At 48.4% G+C, this 27,463-nt stretch overlaps 1 protein-coding gene across 1 annotated transcript in view; it reads left to right on the top strand.

Annotated features, from left to right (window-relative positions):
- The window catches only part of CRLF3 (cytokine receptor like factor 3), a 242,802-nt gene that overhangs the window by 195,493 nt on the left and 19,846 nt on the right, over positions 1 to 27,463 (top strand). Inside the window, exon 6 of the mRNA XM_085617194.1 lies at positions 7,430 to 7,562. Coding sequence (XP_085473320.1) covers positions 7,430 to 7,562 — 133 coding nt within the window. The remainder of the gene's footprint in view (positions 1 to 7,429; positions 7,563 to 27,463) is intronic.

Below are 27,463 nucleotides of genomic sequence, written 5' to 3'. Positions count from 1 at the left end.
GGCGGTGTAAGGTACGTTAAAGCTCACGCGTATGTGCGCCACTGGTGTCACATCCGCGCAGGCTCATTTTTATTACCTCTGTCAGGTGACCCTCCCCCCCACCCACCCCCCCTAGACTGGACCACTATCACAGGGAGCCTAGGGGCATGCATCCGCTCCACCCCATACGACTTCTCACAATGGGCCTCAGCCAGGTCGCCCCTATTGCGTCATAGGGGTCAACACTACATTCCTCCCCAAACAGTACCAAAACTTTCCCTATTATAGCAACAAAACACACCACGTTAATAGAAATACATTACTGAAACAGGCTCACACAACATGGTCCTTTAGCCGGCAGGATGGGGCTGGATTTTTCCGCAGACAGTACTGAGAACCTACCCGGCCTCCTGATGGGCTGGACAAACTGGAGTGCACCCACAGATCGGAGACACCTCAGGATTAGCACTGTCCACTTTCGGGCAGTCTACTTCAGTTGCGTCCCACTCATCAGTATGAGGCGACACTGGAGACACTGCCCTACCAGACTCATACAAGCTCACCTCACGAGGGACATCTCGGGCTGGATGAAAAGGCTTGAAAAAGGATACATTCCTTGTGACGGCTTCCACACCCCTCTGGGCCGTGACCTTAGTGCCATTTATGTGGGTGACAGACCATGGCACCTTTTCATACCGCAGTCCAAACTTGCAGTGGTCAACTCGATTTTTTTAGAAGAACAGAATCACCCACTTTGAGACTAAGCGGTCGTGATCACTGCCGCTGGCTGGCATGATCATTTTGATGTTGATGACCTCTTTGAATCTGCAGTTCATTTGGTGACTCTGGCCGCCACTTCGGATGATGCAACCACCCGTCCCATGAAGAGATGCCCTGGAGCCACTCTGGTCGTGGAGTGTGGCGTTTGTCGGTACACCCTAAGGAATGAGAAGATGGCCAGTTCTAAGGACTGTTGACGGTCATGGGCAATGCAGATGACTTTGTTTGATGTATGCATAAACCTTTCTGCTTCCCCATTCGCTTGCGGCCATCGGGTGGTTATCTTCTTGTGGGCAATACCTAGAGACGCCAGGTAATTGGCTATTTCGTGTCCCTGAAACGGAGGACCATTGTCGGTCCGTATTTCTTGTATGAGCCCATGAGTGGCCATCACTTTCTCCAACTTTGGGATGACCTCACTTGCCATCAGAAATTGAAAAATTTCCTCCGCAGGATATTTTGAGTGGTCTTCAATCAGCACGAAGGTGTGTCGTCCATCTGGAAGGCTCCCAAAGTCTAAACTGACGCACAACCAGGCTCGGTCAGGTCGATGTTCCGTGATTTTTGGAGCTGGTGAGCTATTGTCCCCAGTGGCCTGGCACCATTACCATGACAAAAGAGTGTATCCAAGAATGGAATAAGAACTAGCAAAAAGGTGAATCACTGTGTTTTTTTAAAAAAAACCTCACTCACCAACCTAGTTGGTGACATGCTTCATCATTGGGTTCCCACCAGAGAGGCCGAGTGCCTCTCCGGTGTGCTACGACGCCTGAATTACAGCGCTTTTTATTGACACAACCAACTTAAAACTGACATCACCCAACTTTATTTTGGCTGTTTCCTTATCTTCCCTTTCTATTCCCCAATTAGGAGAGTGGACCCCTATGTTACTTCCATTTAAGGAACCCTTTCCTCAGCCTTGGGCTCCGTTTTTATTTAACCATCCATCTCTAAATCATGGACTTCTGTACCTAGTCAATACACATAAACACGCACTGCTGAACTTCTACGTCTGGTCAATGAAGATCATAACTGGATTTATCCCAACTCTCTACAGAGACATGTGGGACTAATGAACGAGCACACTGTACTTTGAATGCGAGAACTCATTCTATTACAAACTGCCATTGAAACTTAAGGGATCACTTAGCGAGTTCTTATTTATTTCTTGTGCAACACAGCCCGTAATCTTGTTGACTTTTAATTGTGTTTTGTTTTTTAATGCTGTTTAATATCAGCGTTTTTATCTACAATACCTTTTTTCATAACAACGATAAACCCGCATAACACTTTTGTTGCGTACACCATTCGGTGCTTTATTAGTCACTCTTCAAGATCGCTTGACAGAAGAGTTAGCAGTCTAGTTGTTCCATGTTTTCAAGCGGACTGATGCTATAACGTCAGCGCGCATGCGTGATGACATCCTTCACACAAGCTAGGCACTTCCTATATTACCCCCGCGATACAGGACTCGTTATCCTCCGAGTCCTCAGGAGGGAGCAGGCAGGTGTCCAGCGGGCGGCAGGCTATGATGTAGTAAGTAGCTGGTGTAGCTCAGCGCCACAATCTAAGCTGAGCCGGTAAAACCTTTTGTGGAAAATTGTTTTTAACCTCCTCGCCTTCTTTATCTACTCAGAGTTTGACTACAAGTCCCGCCCCCCACCAGGACTCATGTTGTGAGGTGCATTCTCACTTCACGTAAGCGTAAAATGTATTTACTGTCTTCCTTCATCCCCGCCATTATGATCGGATTAAGTATGTTAAGCCCTTCGTTCTTTCATCTCATTAAGTCTGCCTTCGCCTCCTTTTCTCAGTAAGCAACCATACCCTGAGTTTTGTTGATGGCTTTTTACGCTCTATTACAAAGCGGCTCATTAGTAATGGATCCATTGACCTAAAACTAAAGGTCTTATTGCCTCTTAGAGTATAAGAGTGTTCTCATTGAAAATACATATACTAAGCAGTGACACAGCCGTTTACTGTTTACCTACTAGCAAAATCACACCATTATCGGTCGAGATCAGAGTACTTGCATGCATGCATGCATGTAATCATATACACATTATCGATTGAGATCAATGTAGAGTACTTGCATGCATGTTACCTGGTACACATTGTCGAACAAGACACTTCAAACTGTCGCTATTTATGTTGTGAATTACTGTTTGTTTGTCCCCTTTTAGTTCCAACAGAGATCAAAAGCTTTCAGAAATCCTGAAGGCCACGAAAGAACCGTGAATCTAAGCGGTTCTAGACACTACAGGTTAGGGTGCGCCTTAGCGAGCGCATACCGCTGTGGTAGTCCACTAAGGTCCTGACGAATGCTTCGCCCAATACCTTTAGAAGCAGAAACATGTTGACCACTCTCAAATATACTAGGATGTAGCTGGTCTAATAATAACCAGTGTCTACACGTCCAATACTCCCCTTTTAACTGTGTCCAGTTTTCCACCATTAAAACTATTTTTGGATAAAATTGTGACACCATTTTAACTGCACTTTCACTGCTCAAAACTTGCACTGACTTCACTCAATCCAGCTCCGCTGTAATTCAGGCGTCGCAGCTCACCAGAGAGGCACTCTGCCTCTCTGGTGGGAACCCAATAATGAAACATGTCACCAACTAGGTTGGTGAGTGAGGTTTTTTTTAAAAACACAGTGATCCACCTTTTTGCTAGTTCTTATTCCATTCTTGGATACACTCTTTTGTTGTTTAACTAATATAGTCCAGGTGGATCAAGAGTGGCTCCAGTAGCTTCCCTCCCTCTCTTGTTGTTAAGTTAAATTTACCATTAGCATGACCTCACTGCCTCCTCTACTTTTTCATCCATCAGGGGAAACCAAACTTCTGTCCTCAGGCGGGTCTTAGTTTTCACCATTCCTTGGGGACCCACATACGCCAGTTGGATCACCTGGTTGGTCAGAGCCGAGGGTATCACCAGGCGGTGACCTCGAAGTAGGCATCCCATGGAATCCTCATTGAGCTCCTGCCAAACATTTTACAGACATTGTACAGGCTTGGGCTTCCGAGTGACCACGATAGGTGACACCCAGGGGGTGGGACCGGTTAGTTTCTCGATTATGCCAACTGCTTGGATAGTTCCTGCTCTACTAGTGGCCTCAGATGAAAGGCAACACGCCTGCGGCATAGAGTGACTGGCTGAACTGTAGGGTTAATGTGTAGATGTACTTATTTTCCTTGCAACATCCAATCCCATTGAATACGTATGGGAATTCGGGTCGGATGTGTCGAACTGTCTCTTTGTGAATCCCAAAAGCGAATTTCACAACCCCATGATCTGCGATGGCCCGGCAGCCTAACAGCATGCCCTGTCCATCTTCTGCCGCGTAGACCTGTGACCATAGGACTTTGGAGCCATGCGAGACTGTCGCTTTGAATTTTCCGCTCATCACCAGGGGTTTGTCTTGTCCATATGCAAAGACTTTGACCGCCGTGGTGTTCAGCACTGGAGCCGGCTTCATTGACTTGTAGAGTTCCAGGAACATGATGTTGATGGAGGCCCCTGTATCTATGACAGCGGTGATGTCTTGCTCTTCCACCCGTATTTGACTTGGCGTCAGCTGGCGAGACATATGAGTTGCTGTTCAAATCATATATGCGGTATGCACCACTTGCTCATCTCTGTCATCATCATCCATGTCACTGTTCCCACTTGGTGCTTCTGGGATGAGGTTGACGGCTGGCCGGGGTCGTCTGTTCTTTCGCGACCGGCACACTTGTTCAAAATTATTGAATCTGCCACACCCAGTGCACTTCTTCCCTCATGCCAGACAATCCAGTGCCCGGTGTGGGCTTTCGCCACAGTATCCGCAGCTTGTGGGCTTCCCCGACTCTTTGCGGCTTGCCGTTGCAGCTGGGCGTGCTATTACCGCGTTGACGGGTTCTATTTTTACCGGTGCGTGTAGTGCCGCCTCCATGTGGGCTGCTCGGTTAGGATATCGGCCAGGGACTTCCTTGTTTCCTCTAGTACTCTCTCCCTGAATTTTGCGGACTCGCAGCCTTGTATGATTTGGCCTCTAATTTCTTCTACCTCATCCGCAAAACCAACAGGTGCCTGCTTGTTCCTTGAGTCTGACGTGAAATGTGTCAATAGACTCATCTGCCTGCTGGCGCACCTGCCGGAAAACAAAGCGTTCATAATCTTGATTCGCCATGGGTTCGAAATGCGCCGCCAGGGCACCAATTAGAGTGAGGTGAGTTTTTGGGGCTGGCTCATGCAGTGACTTTGCGATCCTATAGATGTCCTTCCCCCCTATGTGCAGGAGCATGGCCTTCTTCTAGTCATCTTGAACCCCTGTGGCTTCAAAGAACAGAAGCAGCCTCTCTACCCACTTCTTCCATTTGGGCGTTTGGGCGGAGGGAGGGGTTTCCACTATGAAGGGTTCAATGGGTGGAATTGTAGACATATTGCAGGCAAGGTGCGAAGGTAGCTTTATGGTCTCTCTCACTCTCACTGCCCCAGCCCTACAGGAGGAGCTGCTCTGTTTTCTGGTGGAAGAACACTTTCAGGGTCTGCCCCCTCTGCAACTGGCAGCCTGACTCTGGTTCCCGGGTGAGGAGTAACTAGCAGGACTAGTCTCTTAGGTCCCAATGTCCGTGGAGGGCGCTCACCTTAATGTAGTCTGCTGGCAATGGGGTTGTGTCCCTCCCCCCACGTTCCAGGTGGCGTTTCAGGGGCATCTGCCACGTGGTGAGACCAGGGATCCAGAGGCCGGTTGCAGGCTCTACTGGCACATGGAGTAGGTCGCGTGCCACCAAGGATCAGGAAGCCGGTTACAGGCTCTGCTGGCACATGGAGCAGGTCCCGGCATCAGCAGGGACTCACCAGTGCGTGTTCCGTGCTGTGGTTATGTTTCTCCTTGATCAGGGAGCCGGCGCTCTGAGGCACGAGCACCGCGTACGTTGAGGCAGCACTGCGGCTGCCACGTAGCGAATGTGGGATGCAGCCGCCCACCACTCGTTGCCAATGTTGTGTCCGCCGTGTTTGTCTGGCAGCGGGCACAGCAACCAGAAGTTCTGCGAGTAGATTTAGACCCAGGGCAACCAGACCTGATGAATGAAGACACGGAGGCGGTATAAGGTACGTTAAAGCTCACGCGTATGTGCGCCAGTGGCATCACATCCGCGGGCTCCTTTTTATTACCTCTGTCATGTGCCCCCCCCCCCCCCCCCAGACAAAACCACTATCACAGGGAGCCTAGGGGCATGCATCCGCTCCACCCCGTACGGCTCCTCACAATGGGCCTCACCAAGGTCACTCTATTGCGTCGTAAGGGTCGACACTATAGTGTTAGTATCATGGGCTCGTAATGGCAATACACAAGTTCAGATTCCCAGACTGCACCGTGGTCAGAGAAAGGGCAGAGACGTCGAGAGTCACTCTAGCGTAAAGCGGCTGTGTAGGTAGGAGTGCGCAAGCCTGTCAATAAGGAGAGTAGGGTTCCAATATTTGTCTGACATGCCTTTTATTTATGTTCCGTCTCACTGACATTTCCTGCCGAATAGTAATGACTGGTTTCCATTTCTTGTGAAGCGTTCACGTGCGCCAGGCGTCCTAATTGCTCCTCTTATCTCAGGAATGCAGGAGGCCCGCGCGTTCAGTGCGCATGCGCACATGAGCCCAGTCCCAACCATGGGACACCAGAGGAGATGAGGAAAAAAAACTGAAGTGGGGGTAGGTGAGGCTGGGCATGCATGAACATGGGAAGAAATGGGAGGGACCAATGCTGCATTAATATGCAAGCTGCACAGCACCAAAGCTAAACCCAGGCAAGCATTTACATGAGCAGGAAAAAAATAATAAAATAGTCCCCCAAATAACAGATAAAGAACCAAAGCGTAAAGATAAATGACTTGGTTCCAACAAACAAAAGAGATGAAAATCAGTGTGCGGGCTATAAGCCAACTAAGAAGTATACTAAAGTATACAAGATGCCTCGAATGCCCGACCTAAAAACATGTAACAGGTCTATGTCTCTCATTATGTGAATGAGCCTATGTGGAAAGAAATACCCACTTCTAAGGATCACTGGCCTATTAAACTTTTATTGTATATATTCTACATAATAACTAGAGTTAATAAATAGAAAATGTCTTTATCTAATTGCACACTTTAAAAAAAGCATTCTTAAAAGAGCAATGTATAGCAGTTACATGTATACATAACAAGGATATTATCGCGAAAAATAGCTGTATTATAAAAAGAAAAAAGGGGCATCAGGTTATTGGATATAGATCATAGGTAATACCTAAGAGACCTAACTACGTTCATGACATATTTTGACATGATCGTAATAAGGACAATTATAGTTGTTACTAATGTATTTCTCTCTGTGGTTAATCAAGAATTATTAATCATCAATGCTTGATTATAGTTAAGGATATCTATTTAAAAAAGACCCTTAACTTTAACATGTACAGTTAGGATTTAGCAGTGTATCTTTTTGCTGGTTTTGAATGTTAAACTGTCTTAATTTTAGAAATGTTATTGCATTTACAGATTTATGTTTTACACATCTCACGTTAATGTAAAATTCTCAAGGAAAAAAGCACTTAAAGGCTAGTGTTCTTTGGCTTTGTGATCAGCAATTGAAACATTTCAGAGCAAACACCAATTTCAAAACATTGTATATGTATTTGTGTTTTTAGAGTGGACCCCCGGCTTAGAAGGCTATAGTTTGAGCAGTCGAAGAAACATAGCACTCAGGAATGATTCACCTTCGAATGGGGTTCTCTACTCAAAAGCACCTACCTACTTCTGCGACCAGACATTAACATTTAGGTAAGTACGTGCCAGAGAAGCAGTGACTGAGGACATGTACAGTGAAAGATCTATGCATGCGTATATCCAAAGTTCATCAGTGGGGGCTCCTCCGCTAAGGCAGAGGAGAGTCGCGCCATTGCTCATGGAGCAGTGTAAATGAAAAAATAAAATGATGATAACTGAAGTTATTATCATTTTATTTTTTGCATGGTCAGGCTAGGGCAGAACATAGCTTGGCTCCCTTGATGAACCACGGCGCTCTGACTGATTGGTAATCACCCAGGCTCCCCATAGCCAATCACAACGCTGTATTGCAGCGTTGTGATTGGCTGTGGGGAGCCTGGGTGCTTCCCGGTCCCCGGAAGAGGCTCACTCGACATGGAAGAGATCAACGATGGGGAAACGCTGCGAGATCAGATAAGTGATTTATTTTTTTTCTTCAAAATCCCTATGGCCCCCCACCCGTCACCCCTGTACCTTACTGCCACTGAAGTTCATAGGTACCAGATCCTGTCCTTTTCACTGTTTGATTCAATAAGATTGAAACTCCAAGAGCAATCTATAATGGTACATTTCTAAACACATTTTTAATGTGCTGCAACTAACGTTGTAATCTATGTAACTCGGATGTGCATGTAGCAACCAAATTCAGGTTCTTGGATTCTGCTACCACTTTATCTAGTTTAGAATAGATATATTTTGTGGTTTAGCACAAAATGACGCCCCAGCACCATCCACTTTTTTGAGTGTCCCTAAACTTTCAGACTCGCGGCAGGACCTAGTTTATGGCCTGGCACCGCTACATTCACAGAAAGTTTCTATAAGTGTGTGGTCTGTTTACGTTTAAACACTTTGATGCAATTTTTATCAGAAAATCATGGGCTGGCTAGTCTACATTTGGTACATAGCCATTGAATTTGTTAATAGTATATTAACTTAAAATAGTGCAGACTAAGAGCTTATAATAGCTGAATAGATTGCTTGTCTTGAGTAATGTTAGTATTTGCACTGCATTTTATAATTATTTAGGCTGCTTTTTATTAATTAAACCTTGTTTTTCTAATGAAACCATTAATACATACATTTATACATAGAGGAAATTTAACACACACAAATGAAAAAGGATAAAGCAAGGACTGCACTTTTTTCTACAATTAATTATTTACACCACTATTGCTATCATAAATGATATCATACTCATTCAGTAAATATTATTTATACAAATTCTAAAGTTTAAGTTCGTATTTATTCATGGTTTACACAGTTTAAACCTATGCAAGCCACTTTAATACCATGTATAATAATTTAATTGTTATAACTTATTTTTAAGACAGTGAAAACATGTATAAGTGCCAGTTGTGTTGTCTTATTTCTGCAGTACATTGTTTTTAACTAACTGAAAATAATCACAGTAATGATTACCTTGAAGCATATTTATGTATTTTGTTTAAAACAGATTTTGTCAAAACATCACATATGACGCAGATCTCTGTGACCCAGAGACAACTGCCGCATGTAAGATACAGAAATTGAATTTGACAATTTTTCATACAAATACAGGAGAATATGAAAGGCAATACAAATAAAATCAAACCCTCAAAACAACCAACCCCCTCACCCCCCAGCGCACTGTCCTCTTATTCTAGAGCAGATTATCCCCGATTCAAACTGCCACTGATCAACATACGAGACCATCAACCACGAAACAATTACCTACCTAGGAGCTGCAGACAGATCACAGATAAAAACTAAGAGCAGGAGAAACTAAAAATAGGAAATATGGAGGTCATACTGGGTCTTGGCTCCGGTCCCCCCGCGGCGGCTCCAGCTCCAGTCCCCGATAGTCCGCCCAGCGCCTCCAAAATTTGTAGTGTTACCGGGGACACCCCTGGCCTCAAATATTGGGATCTCCAGGCCCATACAGAAGTCCATATCGTTTTTCCAAGCCGAGACCGAGGGGGCAACTGCCGCCTTCCAGGCCTTAGCTATGTCCCTCTTCGCCAAAGTGAAACCCAGGAGCATAAGATGACGCTTATAAATATTGCCCCAATCCCTTCCATCACATGTAGGAGAACCAGCTTCGGAGAGTTGGGGAGCTCCCACCCCAGCACTTGAGAGAGATAAGCCAGCACCCCCTCCAGAATCTTGCTAATGCAGTGCAATGCCAGACAGTATGCAACAGAGTCCCGTCTTCATGGTCTCATCGGAGACACACCGGGGAAGCCACTAAGCCCGCCCTCCAGAGCCTGACCCTGGTATAATAAACTCAATGGCGGTATTTAAATTGAATGAGCCGCAGGCTCATCGCAATCGCTGCCCCTCGCGGAGAAGCCAGATCCTCTGTCTAGTCTTCCTCTTCCATCTGACCCACATCACCCTCCCAAGCCGACCTTAAGCGCTGCAATGAAGGGGAACAGTGTGTAACTAGGGACTGGTAGATCTTGGAAATCTTATGGTCAAGAAGGTCCCCCATAAATACCTTGGCTTCCACCGGACTGAGCTCCGGCAGTGAATCCAAACCCTCCAGGCTGGGGGAGATAGGATTACCAAAGGGGATGATGGACGGAGCGTTAGAGCAAATCAAACACTCACCCCCAGTTAACTGATCTGGGTTTAATCCATCATCATTCTTTAGCTCACTCCACCACCCCAGTTCAGACATGGCCATGTGCAAATCAGTCTGACCCTGTGCCTCATGGGAACAGTCCAGCCCGAACTGCCAAGCCATGTCTTCCCTGGACCGGAAACAAGCATCCTGGGACCAGTTTCGGGTTCATAACCCTCGTCAGCCAGGCTATCTTGAATCCAGTGGCAAAGTGAGCAAGGGACCTACGCCTGGGCATACCCTGCCAACTTAGGGCGAACAAAGTAATACCAAAGGGGATGATGGACGGAGCGTTAGAGCAAATCAAACACTCACCCCCAGTCAACTGATCTGGGTTTAATCCATCATCATTCTTTAGCTCACTCCACCACCCCAGTTCAGACATGGCCATATGCAAATCAGTCTGACCCTGTGCCTCATGGGAACAGTCCAGCCCGAACTGCCAAGCCATGTCTTCCCTGGACCGGAAACAAGCATCCTGGGACCGGTTTCTGGCTAATCAGCCGTCATCAGCCAGGCTAGCTTGAATCCAATGGCAAAGTGAGCAAGTGACCCACGCCTCGGCATACCCTGCCAACTTAGGGTGAAAAAAGCAAAACCAAAGGGGATGTTGGACGGAGTGTTGAACATTGCAAGCACTCACCCCCAGTCAAGTGATCTGGGTTTAATCCATCATCATTCTTTAGCTCACTCCGCCACCCCAGTTCAGACATGGCCATATGGAAATCAGTCTGACCCCGTGCCTCAAACGCTCCGTCCATCATTCCCTTTGGTATCGCTTTGTTCGCCCTAAGTTGGCAGGGTATGCTCAGACCTGGGTCCCTTGCTCACTTTGCCTCTGGATTCAAGATAGCCTGGCTGAAGAGGGTTATGAACCCGAAACCGGGTCAATGAGCTGTGAAACAGGGATCCATTGGCGGGTGAGGGGTGTGACCTCCTGTTGGGGTCAGCCTGCTCTGCCCACCGTGACAGGTACTTCACCGTTCTTGAGGTGCAGGGTGGGGGGGAGGGAATTGTTGGGTTATGTTTGGGTGGGGGGGTTTGTTGGGTAGCTGCACTGTCCACTAGTGTCCTGGAGTCTGTCGAACTATACGTCGAATTATTGAGAATGCCATTGCACTGTATGGGGCCTGCACAGTGTAGGAATGTCTGACAGCACACTGGAAGCCTCTAGGTTCCTCCAGGTCCTCAGCTTGAATGTTAGGGGGGCAATTGACAAGATCAAACTGGTGGTTTGTTCTGAAGTGGGCCAAGCGCGCCCACACTGACGTGTGGATGTTGCAGGAGACACACCTCATGGGGACTAAGGCGTTGTTTCCAATGCTTCGGATTTGCACACGTCTTTCACTCTGGGTTTGTGAGGGGATCCCGGGGGATTGCTATTCTAATACATCATAGAGTTGCCTACACACATGTCAAGTCTTGGGTGGACGTGTAGGGCAGATACCTGTTCATGCAGGGCCCGGTGGGTGGAGATACCTTAGTCTTGGGGAGCGTTTATCCTGGGGGCTGGCGGAGAAAATGATGACCCTGTGGGCAGATATACCCGAATGCCTGGATGTTGTAGGAGGCAACTGGTACGATGTCTGACGAGCCTCATCTAAAAGAATATGAGCATATTCTTGCTGTGCCAGCAGCAATTGGCGGCGAGCCTGTCTCCCTCCCTCTTCCCCACTACGCGCCTCCAGCCAGAGGATAGCAGCCTCCGCCCATACCAGGGTCTCTCTATGCAATTTTCGGGATGCTACACAAAAGAAGATGTCCACCTCATGAATAGTGGGTTTCATAGCCTCCCACAGAGTCGCAGCCCCCCGAACCGAACCCACATTATTGGCCAAGTACTGATCAATGGCATCCTCCATCTGTTCCCTATAGTCCTCCTTCTGGAGGTTCCAGGCTGAGAGGCGCCACCGGAACGGTCCATGGGCCCCTCCGGCCCGTATAGTGAGGGCCACTGGTGAGTGATCGGAGAGTCCCCGTGGGAGAATATCTGCCGCCACAAACCTGCTGTCGAATACCCGTCGGCTAAATAAATAATCAAGGCGTTGGAAGGAGTCATGAACTGCCGAAAGATAGGTGTAGCCCTGTGTAGTACCGTGCAACCTGTGCCAGGGCTCGACCAACTCTAGGCTCGACACTAAGGAATACAATTTAGTAGGGTGTTGGACCTCCAGTTGATCCCCCGACCTTCATCGATCCCTGGCCATAGCCATCACATCGTTCCAGTCAGCTGGCCCTCTCTCCATCCGCAGAGCCCCACGGAGAGACTGGACTTCATATGCGCTTCTCCGGTCGATGCAAGTAGTTCAAGTCTAAGAGATTACATGGTCATCCTGTACTTAGTCCACCGAAACATGTTGTCTGGATGTGGACCCCTCCTGTGCCGAGGAACCACCCGACTGGGAACGATGCCTGGACTTGGAACGCCTGCCGCCTCTTCCCCTCGGCTTGAGTTGATCCCGGACAGTCCCGCTCTAGGAGGAGTCGGAGTCCCTCCCTGGTGGCGATTGAGGAGGCAGCCGCACCGTCTCATCTGTCCATAGGAACACATCCTCCGGTGTATCAAAGAAGTGGGTGGGAGACCTATAAACCACATGCAGCCTGGCTGGATAAAGCAAAGCGTGGGGGAGCTTGATCTCGCGTAGGGGGGCCTTGGCGGCCAAGAAGGACTGCCGCCATCGCTGCAATTGTTTTGTGTAGTCCGGGAAGATAAAAATGTGCAAATTGTCGAACAGCAACAGCTCCTTGGCCCGGGCCTGTATCAGGATAGCGTCCCTGTCATGGTAATTAAGAAGCTTGGCGATAACAGGCCTCGGGCGGGCTCCCGGTGGGGGCTTCTGCATCAGGGCCCTATGAGCACGCTCCACCACAAAGCATTTCGACAGCTCCCCAAGGGGAAGCCAGCCCTCAAGCCAGTCTGTAAGGAACTGCTCCATGTTTCCATTCTCGCAGCCCTCTGGGTAGCCAACGAAGCGCAGGTTGTTGTTCCGCACCCCCTCAGCATCCTCCACCCTCAATGCCAGGCCCCGTTGTGTAATGTCAAGAGATGACACCCTTTGCTGCAACGTGGCGACCACATCCTCCACTCCCGAGACCCTCGTTTCCGTCTCCGTAATACGGGCGACTGCGTCCCTCAAGTCTTGACGTAGGAGTATTACATCGGAGCTGACCGCGCCGATCTTGGCCTCTAGAGTGTCCCTGGATTGGGAGATGGTGGCCATGAGGGCTGCATTGTCTGCCACAGCGCTCTGAGACCCCCCAGGCACCGCCGCTGGGGTTCCCTGACACGTAAATTTAGCAGTCGTGCTCTGCTTGGTCGAGCTGCTGCCGGGTTTGTCTCTTGTCATGGTGGCCCACTCATCGCCGTCGACCCCTGCTGAGAGAACACTGGAGATCAAGGTACCGCGTGTCTGAAAGGCAAATGTATATCCCAGTCAGGCGGAGGCAGGCAATGTGATATATCTCAGCCCTAGTAGTCTCGCCCGCGCCTTCAATGAATGTGCGCACCGCTATCTGGGAGGAGGCCGGGATCTCACACCCGACCGCACCTGGGACCCAACTGTACGTCGAGTGGCAGAACAGACGGAGGCTGCGACCAGGATTACAACCACCCGTCCATGCAGCCCGATAGACCGCCAATACGGGGGCATAGCGTGAAGGAGGGGAAAGAGGCACCCAAACTGCCCCGCGCCACGCAGCAAGCAAATGCAGGAGAAGACCACTGGCAGAGCCCAATCAGCACATCGTTGATATGCATAGCCCGCTCCCAGCAGGGGCCCTCCGCGCGGCCCGGCCGGCCACCGATCAATGGCACTCAGTGGGTGATGAGGGAGGGGGAGAGGACCCCGCAATGGGTCCAGGCCCCACTGAGATGTAGGCAGGCCGCCCCTCAGTTTCTTCCCCGTCCTGCTGGCCTCACGGGACTCCCCCGAGGCACCTCTGATGCGTGTTCCCCCCCCTGCGGCCCGACAAAACCGCCGAACCCCCAATAGATGTACACCAATAAGGGAAGGGAAGGAAGAGGCCGGAGCCCCAAAGGTGGATTCGGGTGCGCTGACCTCAACTAGGCCGCACGCCCAGGCGGCGCACCCCACAACGCCTCAACACCATGGCCCATTAGGCCGCCGAGCCACTCGGCACTCCTCGCCAACGATCCCGAATCCATGAGGCCGCACGCCCCCAGCGGGGCCCTCTGCACTGTCCGGCCGGCCGATAGAGCTCGATAAATGGTGGGGGACGAGGAAGAGAGCACAGCGGTAGGTCCCGGCCCTGCTAATACACTGGTGGGACCCCTACAATGCATATGTACTGCAGTTTACCAAACCCACCCCCCCCCGCGGCCCGACAAGACCACTGAACCCCCAACAGGCCCACACTAAGAGGGGGGGAGGAAAGGGGATGGAGGGTGCAGGCCGCCGTCAGGCCACACGTCCGGACAGCGCGGTGGTACTCGCGTGCCCCCACCGGCCGCCGAGACAGGAGAAGCTCTGGGAACTGCAGAGGGCCCCCTTTACTCCAGGATACGTCTGGGTTGCTGCCGAAGTGAAAATGCAGCGCCAAGATGGCGGTCAGCTGGCTGCGTCGCGCACCCCTGGCAACTCCTCACCACTGCGACCCGATATGGCCGCCAAGCCACTCCGCACCCCCGCCGGATATCTCGAGGCCAGGGAGTAGCTAATCCTCAGGATAGGAGCCCTGCTCCACAGGTACCTGCCGGGGCTCCAGCAGTCACTGGCGCGTGTCTCACCACCTCCGCAGCCGCCGCAGCGTCACACCAACTCGGCCAGGGAACTAGCAACTCCCCGGCTCAACACGAGGCTGCGCCACCAGTAGGCCGCGTCCCCTTCCGAACGCCGCACTGCCGTCTCTGGACCTCCCGCGACATCGAGGCTGGCCCAGATGCAGGTCGTCAGTGTCCGATTGCGGTGGGGCAGCTCAGGGACCCAATTTAAGGCCGGAGAAGCAGGATATTGTTAGGATAAATGTGAGGCTGGACGGAGCGCGCTCAGCACACGTCCGCCATGATTGCTCGCCAAGCCACACCCCCTCATATTTATATTTTTACCACAAAAACTTAGTTACTATTTACAGTTCAATGAAACAAGCAAGAATCATTCAATTTCTTGAGCACAAAACCTGCAATTGCAGTTAACGCCTGGTAACCAAATTCTCAAAGATAGCAACATGACCATTCCTAATACAAAAAGGAGAGACTCTTTTCCAGCTCATCCTTAATAATTTCATACATTATAAAACTGGGTCTCTCAGAGTAAGTCATTGAGTGCATTTTAAAACTGTGTTTGTTTTGCAGTACAACTTTAGCAGCCTTGCTAAAGCATGCCAACACTTATTAAAAGTAGAATATGTGCCATTAGAAGAATGGAATGTTGAGAGCTCCATTGAAGACAATTGAGTATAAGCCTGGAGCTCTAACATTCCAATGTTTGTCTTCCTGTTCCTCCCTTTTAACCCCTTCCACGCGGGGGTAATTCCCCCGCGGCGCGGGGGAAGGCATGGCAGCGGTGGCGCTGTGCTCGTGACAGGCCCAGCTCGTCATGAGGCACAGTGGAGCTGTGCTCATGACGAGCTGAGCTCGTCACGACCCCGCCCACTGATTGATTCTTCCGCACAGGCGGGGAATCAACCGTGCGTGGGCGGGCCGCAACGGTTATGACGAGCCCAGCTCGTCATGAGCACATCGCCACTGTGCCTCATGACGAGCTGGGCTCGTCATGAGCACCGAAGCGGTTAATGAAGAACATTCTAACCTTAGTGGGTGGAATGTTCTAATTGTCTTGTATCCCTTCTGCCTTGAGTTATACCAGTTGTTAAAGTCCTACTCCATTGTTACAGGCCCGAGCAGTATTGCCCTTGGCAGTGCGCTATAAGGCTATATTAAATAACTGTAACAAAAGTGAAGGCAATCTATACAAAATGGGGAGCAAGAACCATATAGTCTTGAATAGCCTTAATAATATATTCAAATATCCAGCCTGCCACAGTGGATGGGGCCGAAGTGACAATTGGAAATAACAGACCAAAAAACCTCAGCAATGCCTGGACCTATCCTGAAACCACCTCAGATGTCTAATGAAGTCCAGAGAGCCCACTTGATGACCAACAAAAGGTGCAAAATAGGCCCCCCACATTTGTTAAATATCTTGTTCATTATGAATAGCCAAACTAGAGAAACGTGTAGTAAATCAGGCGATTTTGGTAATTAGGTCTTAAATATAGGGTGCAAGTGCAATAGGTAAGAATTAATCAAAATGAATTGTATTGTCCACATCAGTTTCCAATAACAAACATTTGCAAGGCAATAAGTTTCGCATTTATAAGAGTTTGAACTATTGGCATTGTAAATGACAATGCCTTTTATTTATGTGTTGTTTTTAAAACAGTAATAGTGTTCGGAGGCTGTAATTATAGCCTACTGAGCAAAAATACAAGTAACAGGGGGTGTTACCATGGGAGATTACAAAATGAGATAAGGCGGTACTAAGGTGGGACTACTAAGCCTTTTGACCAATGAACAGCCACAGTTTACAGTGGACAATGACAGAAGCCAATGAAAAATGTGGGCGGAGAGTGGACCAATCTTTAAGTTCCTACCTCAATACAGCATGCCTCGCATGGTACCATTTTGTGTGTCTATTCTTCGTTATCCCTTCAATGTGTAATAGCACCATATGGGGCAACACAAATGGTTCTGCCCTCTATAATTTCCGTTCCTTCCGGCACACCCCTGTAGTTACTGCACAGTTAACAAGGACAATAACAGAAGCTGGAAACAACTGGGCTATGTACACTAGCTTCCTGAATCAGTATTTCCAGGCATTTGAGACTATTAGTTTGTTCAGAGTTTACTTTTTTGCAGCCTTAAAAAATGCTGCAACTTTGCTAATGTTTAATATTTTGCACTTTGCTACAAATGCTTGGGGATTGTGACTTTTGCAATGATGTATGTCCCATATATCATTTTTATTAACAAAATGTTTCTGTATAAAATATACTTTGTAGAAAACAGGTAGTGTTGTTTTTCTTGGCAGTAGCAAAATGCACAAAAAACTTTTCAAAAGGTAAACTTGCAAAGGAAATTCTGCAAACCTTTTTCAACTTGGCAGTATTCATTGAAATGAAAAATGATCTACCTGTGCATGGAAAATTATTCTGTAATGCCAAAAAAACTTTGCACTGCGGATGGTAAAAATTGAAACTTTACAACCTTCATGAAAGGTGGAAACCATAAACTTCACAACACATTTAATGAGTTGGAAGTATTCACACAACACAGCTTTTGTGACAGAGAAAGTTTTGGCCGCTCCGATAGTTAAGTGATGGAGATTCGGTGACTGGTAGGTGAAAGAGTCACCATAGTAAAACCTACTGAAGCGTCTGTACCTGTAAATCTCTGAATGAGTACTGTATGAGCAGCATCACGGGGCTGCATCCCGGGCTCACAAGTGAGCTGGGTCATGCCACGGTGTAGCAAGGCGCCCTAGAAGAGCTGCTGGTGAGTGGGCAGATGTTAAAAATCTAAAGCTGGGGCAATGCATAAACTTAGATGTAGGTCTACAACGTTTCATCCACGAAGGGCACAGAGTGACTTAATTGGCAGTGCTCACCAATACAAAAAGAGCAGAAACTGAGAAATAAGTAAAGGGAATTAAAAGAAACGTTACAGTATCAGCTGCATTAATTAATTGCTTTTTCATAAGGGCTGCTAACCTGTCCTGCATTAAACACGTGAAAAAGTGCCTCCCACTGCGGTGAACACCGGGAATAACCAGTGAGCATGGTTAGTCTAGTACACATGAGCATGTATACTTCTGTGTCGTACTCACAGGTCGGCACTCAGGTCCCTGCCTCGAAGCTTGTTTACAAACTAACAGCGAGAGAGGCGACATGTACAATTAGAGTGACAGGAGCAGCGTTGCGTTGGCAGGGGTGGGCTACCCCCAGTGGCAGCTCCTTGGGCGTAGGGGCGTTACCCCACTGCTTTCTCGCAGTGCGAGAAGGCAGAAACATAAAATGGTAAAACTACCATTTTATGTTTTTGCTTCTCGCACGGCGAGAAAGCAGAAGTGCCTGGTTGGGGGTGGGCGGGTGGGCGGTCCTGCTCGAGCCGACCAAACAGTCAGTACCCACAACAGCCACTCCCCCCTGCCCTCGAGCAGGACCACCCACTCTCCCTTTTCCTGTATGTAGGAGAAAATGGCACGGCTGGGGCGCTCTCCCCTGCGCCTCCGCAATCACAACGCTGCCATTGCAGTGTTGTGATTGGCTCAGGAGAGCAGGATTAGGGAGGCTGCCTAAAACGCCCAGGACTCGAAGCAGCAGGAGTTGAGGAGGTGGCGCGGGATGCGGTGGCAGAGAAAGTTACGTTTGATTTATATACTGCTGTTGTCTGACCCTCGCCATATAATCAGAATGTGCAAGGCACGAGGAATCCTGCATGGCGTGCTAGCTATCCCATCACAATCAAGGTGCACTGTTTGGCCCTGTCCGGCTTGAACGGAGCAGAAAGTGCCTTCTGTACTAGATCATAGCACTAAAGGGCCATTCCAGAAAGATCAAGATGTCCATACCGACCTGCACAGTGCTCCTTGTGCATTTAGACTTGCATGTTGTTTATCACATTTAGAATAATCACATACATTCCCTAGTGGCTTGTGCAAAACATACACATGTGATATGCAAACGCATATCTGTCTGGTATTGTTCAATAGTCCTAGCTTATTTTTATTACCTCACATTTGCAATGCGTACACCATGCAAGTCAATGGTTAGTCAAATTGTGGAATCATTTCTTTACAGCATCTTCCCTGTACATAGGCTGTTTTTACACACACAAAACCTCTTCCTACAACCAGCCAGCATTAACTAGAGATATTGGGCATGTTCCCACATTTTCTGCACGATTTATGACTGAATTATTCCGGTTTAAGTAAAATCTACAAGTTTGAGGGTGCATTCCTCAGGCTTTGTGAACGCACAAAATGTACTAACTTTTGGTGTTTGTCTAGTTTGAACCACACAGCTCTTTAGTTCTGTGACACCTTCCTTTGAACAGTTATTTTGTTAATGACACTCCAAAGGTTTTAGGGCATAATATTTTCATATGTTGTGTAACTGATCATCAGTCAGACACATGCCTTGAACAACTTCATGAATTGGGCCATTAAATCTACTAAGGGAAGCTTGTATTGCATCTGTTGCACATTCCTGCACTCCGCCGCCCACACAGGCAATCCCTGCACTTGGCACACCACACGCACATGTGTGTGTCTGTCCTGGCATCCATGCACACCGTCGTGGTTCCCTTTCTGAACCCTGTGAGCGTCCTGTGGCGACAGGCTCCTGGCCCATCATGGCTCCGAAGTATTTGTAAAAACATGTCTTTCTGTGGTCGAGCCTGCTACTCTCGGAGGTATATGGGTGGGCCACAAAGTGTAAAGTAGGAGCCAGGCGGCAGCTGCATCTTCCTGCTTTCTTAAATTTGCTTAAAAATGCACCATTAGCCCACTCTTTTTTCAAAATTTGCTCGGTGATAGAATCGCCCTCAAACCTCCCTTAGATGGTTCGGGCTCGCTCGCCACGGTGCAGTACAACAATAGTTTTACGCCGCACCACTTTCAAATGTCACCATCCGCCACTGTACCCGACGGCTCCTCCTCCTGTTTCTGTTTTTAGCAATCAGTGCCTTGTTGTGGGAAGAAAGGCGCCCTGGCTCAGTGGGCCTTTTAGGGCCCCCGTCTCAGAAATCCCCTTAAGAAGGAATTCTGCTGCTCCTACATACTTATTACTGGGAGGTTTCCCACGGTGGGAAGGAGTGGGCTAGGGTTTCTGCAGTTGGTAGTGGTAGGGAGCCTGGGCTCGGGAAGCGGTTCATTGATGTTTCCGTGTGAAGGGAGGATGTTTTCTGAAGCCCTGCAGGATTTACCAGAGATTATGGCCTACATGGCGTTAGCACAGAGCTGGCATTGGCGTGGGCCTGCTGGCACAGCCTGGAGAGACGCGCATGTGAGAAGTAAATGCAGTGGTTGAAGTGGGGTAAAAAAAGTAGGGGAACTGTGGGCGGAGAATCAGAGGGCGGGATTAACCAGAGGATTGGGTCAGTGGGCGGGGTCAGATGTGTGGCCAGAAAGAGCAAATCATTCTAATTGTTAGCATTTGTTTGGAATTTCACTTCCCAGTTACAGCATATTACGTTATTTAATTCAAACAATGGATACATGTTTATTTAAGGTTTAATATGAGTTATTGACATGATAATGCATTCACAAAGTGGGATTCGTTTCCAATCACAGAATGTCCCGAATATGCTTAAAAGTGGAAGCACAAGCCATTTGTCTTCGAGCCATGGAATTTCTGTCATCAGCACTTCTACTCCCTTTTTCCACAAGAGCAGTTCAAACATGAATTGCAAAATATCCTAGTTTGCAAATGTTTTCTATATAATTGTCTCTTCAATATTTGCCACATAATGCGTCATCTGCTGCATAATTTGACTATCTTAACTAATAATTTGTTTGTAGCTCAAACGGATCAAAAGTTACTAAAAAATGTGACTTGTGTTTCTGCGAAGAGGACAGACCTTTGCAAAGGTTGACTGATCACCTTGCTCACTGCTGCATTTGTATGTTTCACTGGTAATAATAGGCCAACATCGTTGCAGAGACTGTTAGCATGTGTAAAAATGTTAAAATAATAAATTATTAGAAAATATACTGCATTACGCTGCAGCCTTTTTTTTGCTGCATAATTTAGTCAACACTGCGGCATAATTTTATCCTCCATTGCTGCATAATTCCATTGGCGGCAAAGCAGGCAGCACATGTTGAATATGCTTGTGCATGAAGCAGAGAGAAGTTTGTGAATTTCGTTTGCAGTGGGTGCAAATTCTGCATTGCCAGCCGCTGGTGAGTTGCAGCTACTACTGCTGGAACAAGGCCGATGGAGGTACCAATCAGTGAGGCGGACTGGCCTGAAGGGCAGGGCCGGCGTTTAGCGCTGTTGGAGCTCTGTGCAACAATGTTTGTTGGTGCCCCCCCAATTACTCATTCTGCCACGGATTCCCTCACTACCACCCTTTAGCAGTGCCCCTCAAGTCTCAATAACCACACTAACTCACATACATTTAATTTGATTTACAGCACCACTGATACCAGTCTAGGGTGTGAGGGCACTTTACAACACACACATTACACAGACAATCAATCATACATGTGTTAATCGCTGCATAGGAAATATTACATAAGACAAAGGACTACTAGGTGTAGGAGTCACATGACAATCATACTAGTAGGCAGTATAGTTTAATAGCGATTGGTCTGCAGAAACACAAACTCTGAAATTAGAATGTAATACCATGGTTGGTGGTTCTCTTTAATAACTAGAATGGATTTCTATACAAATGAACCCCTTTTTTGCAACATTAGGATAATAAAAGACTAGGAAAAAAGCATAACGCTCTAATTTATACCTTGCAGTTTGCATGCAGCTCTTAGATGACAGTTGGTAGCTCACTGGTCTGTGTTAGGATTTTGACTTATAAACTGCAAGTAACAAAAGGATCTCTCCCACAAAAGCATTAACCCACTGACCTATTTACATTATGCGCACTTTATGATCTGCATGGTATATGTTCTTTGCTCCGGGTGAATTGGACCAAGTCTTGTCTGTTTCCCGCGGGACCGGGCGGGATGGTCCACCAGGGGGATGTCCCGTAGGATGCCCTACTTGGGGACCAAGATTTTCACGCTCCCGCTGATTTGTTAGAGGGCAACGTGGGGAGAGCAGTACGAGGGGCGAAAGCCTGTTTTGAGTTCTGGGGGACTCTCCCATTGTCGGTGGCCGGCAGGGTCGCCTTGGTGAAAATGGTCATTTTGCCCAGATTTCTATATTACTTTGGGACTCTTCCAGTCTGGATCCCGGGAAAGCTCTTTGCACAGTTGAACACTTTGATTACAGGGTTCATCTGGGGTGCGGGGAGGCGGAGGGTAGCGCTACTTACTCTGCAGCGACCCAGGGGTGAGGGAGGCCTTGCGTTGCCGGACCTGGAGTCCTATTACCACGCTGCGCAGCTCCAGTGGTTCACAAAATGGGTGGCGGGTCACATCAGGCGCCCAGAAGAACAAAGGGGGACGGACCCGAACTGGTCTCAATTATCTTGTGTGCTGCTCCGGGTACCGGTGAGAGATGCCTCACTACCCTCGGACTTGAGGGCGGTACGGCAGTGCTGGGCACGGTTGTCTAGGAGGGCGTGTGTTGTAATTCCCTACGCGCCTGAGATCCCTTTACGAATGTGTGAGGCGTTACCCCACGGGGAGACTGGAGCCGGTTGCTGGCCTGGGAGGAGGCGGGAGTTATGACACTGGGTGACCTATATTAGGATGGTAATCTACTCCCCTTTGACGACTTTAGGGAGCGGCATGATCTCCCGTGGGGGGACTTCCTCGCCTTGACTGCGGCTATCAGGAAGCACTGGCGGAAGGGGCTGGTGGAGCCGGACACCTCTCTTGCCTGTCAGTATGTAGTGATGGTGGTGGGTACCGTTAAGGCGGTGACTTGTCTCTACAGGCGGATTACTGGGGATATGCGGCAACCCCTGGCTGCACTGCGTGTCAAGTGGGAGGCGGACCTGGGGGCGCCTATTGCGGACAAAAACTGGGAAGAAATCACAGAGCACCCTTGGAAGTGTACACGAAATGCACATTTCCAGCTCATTCAGTTTGTTTTCCATAGGGCATATCTTACACCTAGCAAAATAGCTGAGTACTTTGGGGGACCGGATGCTTGCCCCCGATGTGGCCATGTTGGGGCGACTTTTCTTCACATGTTCTGGGACTGTTCACAGGTGTCAGGATTTTGGCAGGAAGTGGCGACGGTACTCCTGACGGTGACAGAGAGGGATTTGGAGGTGGGTCCGGGGGTCTGCTTACTGCATGGGTTTACTCACACTGCAAAGACTAAGGTCACCAGTAGGTTTATTGACCTGGGGCTGGTCCTGGCCAAGCGGGAGATTACTTCCCATTGGAAGGCGAGGCAGGGACCTAGTTTCTTGCGTTGGACTAGGGAAATGGAGAAATGGGCGGGAAGTGAGGGGACTTATAGATTATGTCTGGCTAGACGTAGTGGAAATGAGAGATCGCAAGAATGGGCCTGGGCATGGTTGGCACTCCTGGAATTGTTCAAGCGCTCGGCTGTGGGGGACGGGGGGGATCCGGTGGAGGATGATGAGACCCCGGCCCCTTGAGAACCCTGTAACAGGCTTCCCCCTATGCTCGTGAGGCAATTTCTGCTGTGGTATGTGGGAGGCGGATCCGACAAGTGGCAGGGGAGGCTTTGATACGCATGTAATTATGATAGATACTGGCGACATGCTTGGGTGGGTGATTAGGGTGGGGGGGAATGTTGGGGGGGTTGCTGGGGGATGGGGCGGGGGGCATATTGGTTATATCGCACACTCGCTGTGGATTAATCCTGTGGATGGACTACCTCGTAGCATAGCTGTTGATGGGGTGAATGCTGTACAGTTGTGATCAGTTTGGTGGACTGGTCACTGCTCTACGCTCTGAATTGGCTGGAGGGCGGTGTAATGGAGAAGGGGATTGAGTGTATTCTGTTTTGTGACCCAATAAAGTCTGTTTAAAAAAAATAATAAAATGGTATATGTTCTTTGCAGCAGGAACATTAACCCTCGGCACTACTTTTCCACGAGCCAAAACTTCCACTTGACAAAACTTCATCTCTCGCTCTAGGAAGAACATTCATCACTGGAGTTACCATGACATTTTATTGTTGCCGAAAATTTCTAGAGGCCAGGATGGAGGCATCAAGTGCTTTTAAAACCACAATATATTTGGAAACGCATGCCCCCACCCAAGGTCAGCGTCCGGTGCGATCGCACCAGTCACATCACCCTAGAGCTGCCCTGCTCAAGGGTCCTGAGACCTCAGTGACAGAGTCACTGTCACTCTAGGGTGTGCTGCTTCATAGGCCTGCCCGCAAGACTGGAGGGTAACTTCAGCATGGATTGTGGTAGACAGGCCTTCAAGGTTACCCCACACTTGCCACAGCTAGGGTCCACCTGCTGGTGCTAAGACACCAGGGCCTCTAAGGTCTTGTGGGGTCTTCTAAGGTCTGGCATGGAATGTGCTCCCTCAGGAGAGTGGTCTCGTGGACTGGTCATGAAGGCTGAACCTGGTTCTACAATTCCAAATTCTGAAGCTCTGACAATATTGCCACATCCTCTCCCCCGCTGAACACCATACTGCCCCAATCAACCAACCAATCAATCAATCAGGGATTTGTGAAGCGCACTACTCGCCCGTGAGGATCTCAAGGCGCTTGGGTGATGGGGTGGCTCGTGCAGCTCTGTCTCCCCACTGAGACAAAACTTGCACTGCCTTCAGCTACAACCCAATTGTCCCCCCCCCCCCTCCCCTATAAACACCTGGATGCGAATGCACTAGACAAGAGTGATATGCTGCCTAAAAAAAAATAACAACATCCTGGAAAAAGCAAACACTCAAGGGATTGCAAGATTAAGTGAAGCATGTGAAATGTAGGAAGGAACATGGTTACCTTAATGCCTTTGCACTTAATATTCAGAAAGCAGTGAGTGTGTTGCCTGAACATTTAAGGACAGGACTGCACGGCCCAGAAGGGACCCGTTTCAATGTCCATTGCTTATATCCTTACAAAACGTAAGCAGTATGGTTTAGAAAGACCACATCCCTGAACACAGACCCACAGTACACAATTTGTTTTCCAATCCATTCATCAATCGGGTATTGCAGTACCTCCAGGATTGGAGCATTTCCACACCCAGAGAAAACAATGTTGTTTAAAGAAAGACGAGAAAACAAAAGTAGTGCTTCACTGGCAAACATTGTAATGTGGCGCAAATGTGTTTGTGTGTGAATAAAATAAATCTATCCAATTTGCAACCACTTGCTCTCGCTTTATTTAGTTATTTTTCACATTTTTAACCTTTGATCTCTATCGTCCCAAGGCTGCACGTTGGAATAGAAAAATGTCCGAAATAGACATTTCCAGCAAAAGTGTTTTTCTTTTTTGGATTCATTTCATGGAGGAACAAATAAACAAATGGAGTCACGGTTTTCAGTAAGTGTGTAAGAGCTAGACAAAAAGAGAGGGAATAAGAGGAAGAGAGGGGGGGGGCAGCTGCCAGAGCAGAAGTGGACACTGTCCTTGTATTCTCTTTGCAAGAAGGAAAATACAGGAGTCCTTTTCCTTCCCTTCCTGCCCCGTCCAGCCACGAATGCCAGGCCTTATCTATGCACCTTGGCAATTTCTGCCGTCCTGTGACGTGTTTAAAATGCATTTGCATAGCCAATAGGTCTCGCCTTTGGGACCTTATAAGTGTTTAGCCATGCAACAGTTGCATAACTAAATACTTATAAGGTCCCAAAAGCGAGACCTATTGGCTATGCCAAGCGCCCCTGCGGCCGCGAAAGTTAAAGTGATTGCGATCAAACATGAAAGCGGCCGAAAGTGAAAGTATTCGTGGTAAAGTGCGGCGCGCGCGCGCCCGCGCACATGCACTGTAGCTCTAGGCTGGCCTGGTAGCACTTTTTGGAGCCCTCTCAATAAGTCTCGCCAGACCAGCGCATGCGCTGGGTCAGGCGAGACCTAAAAAGTAGGGGAACGGAATCTATTAAATTGAAGAAGTAGGGGCAGGCCGTGCCCTGTCGATCCCGCCCACTTCGACCACTGAGTAAATGCAATGCGTCACCGCCAAGTGATAGAAGAGGTTGTATTTTGTGGCAAAGAAACCCCTAGCAACCACTGCCTTGCCTACCTCCCGCAGCCGTTGTGGCTGGACTCTGCCAGGAAGCGGTGTACCAAGGTCTATGTGTTTGTTGCGGTCGGTCGTTTCAACGTAGCCTTTCCAGGCGGATGGAATGTGGCCAACCTCCCACTACAGTAAAGTCTTGTACAGAACGGAAGGATTTCTAAGGTATTTGAGAAAATAGTGCTCGGAGGCTTTAATTAAAGCCTACCGAGCAACAACACACGTAACAGGGGGTGTCGCCATGGGAAGTTAAAAAATGCGACAAGGCGGGACTGTCAAGCCTTTTCACCAATGAACAGCCACAGTTTACAGTGGACAATGCAAAGCCAATTAAAAATGTGGGCAGGGAGTGGGCGGGGCTTCCAGTGCATACTCTATTACAGCATGCCTTGCAGAGGGAGCAGTGCATGTGGGCTGCTGCTAGGCTCGACCTAAAAAGGAGTGTTAACACCTAAAACAAATTATATTTAAATTATGTTTAAAGAAACAAGACTCCCCTGCCCATCAGAAGCTCAAATAAATCTGACTGTTTGTTATATTGATCTCGGGCTATTCTGGATAGCATAATCAAAGTGCTCGGCTAACATTCTTAGAAGATTATATAACATATAACAGAAACCTTTAAGGGCGTGACTCGAGATGAGGGCTCCACCTAATATGCAAAATAACATTTTCTAAGTTACTGAAAGTAAATGATAACTAGATGAGGAAAGATATTTCCCTCACCAAATTAGTATCTAATACTAATACTGGCGTGATACACATTAATGCCTAAGTATCTGAATGTGGAGGGCTCCCACCTAATAGTATGGTCTTGCACTACCATGTCATGTGCGAGGCAGGTGGGGTTAAGTGGGAACAGGCATGTTTTGGTCCAGTTTAACCGCAGACCAGACGCAGCCTTGAACAACTCCAGTACACATGCTATGTCTGCCACTTCCTCGCATATGTCCTTAATGTATAATAAGACATCATCCATGTAGAGCAACACTGCATGAGTTTTTGCACCGATCAGCATGCCCCATTTCCTCCCCGACTGATGGAGACTGTGCAAGGGGCTCGATCGCAAATACAAACATCAGCAGCAAGAACGGGCAGCAGCAAGAACGGGCAGCCCTGGCGTGTGCCGTACCCACTATGAGGCAATTAGAAATGTTTCTGCCAAATTTCACTCTTGCTATCGGCCCGATTTAGAGGAGCTTAGTCAGCCTGATCATTTTGTCTCCTAACCCCATCCTGCGCAGCGCTGGAAGTGTATACTCCCAAACCAGCATTGTAATTGCCTTCTCCAGATCCAAAACAAGGCAGGCTGAAAAGGGCGATAAGGCTGGCGCATCTTCCAGTAGTCTGTGCAACCTATAGATATTAATGAAGATGGATCTACCAGGAATGAAATTGTTCTGGTTTGGGTGGAACAGAATGGGCATTCCCTCCTGCAACCTCGTCACCAGTAGTTTGCTAAGGATCATATACTCACTGCCCAACATGGCG

This window comes from Triturus cristatus, chromosome 7 (genome assembly GCF_964204655.1).
Source record: "Triturus cristatus chromosome 7, aTriCri1.1, whole genome shotgun sequence".
In the NCBI taxonomy this organism is placed as follows: domain Eukaryota; kingdom Metazoa; phylum Chordata; class Amphibia; order Caudata; family Salamandridae; genus Triturus; species Triturus cristatus.
This window is presented reverse-complemented; position numbering and strand designations above follow the sequence as displayed.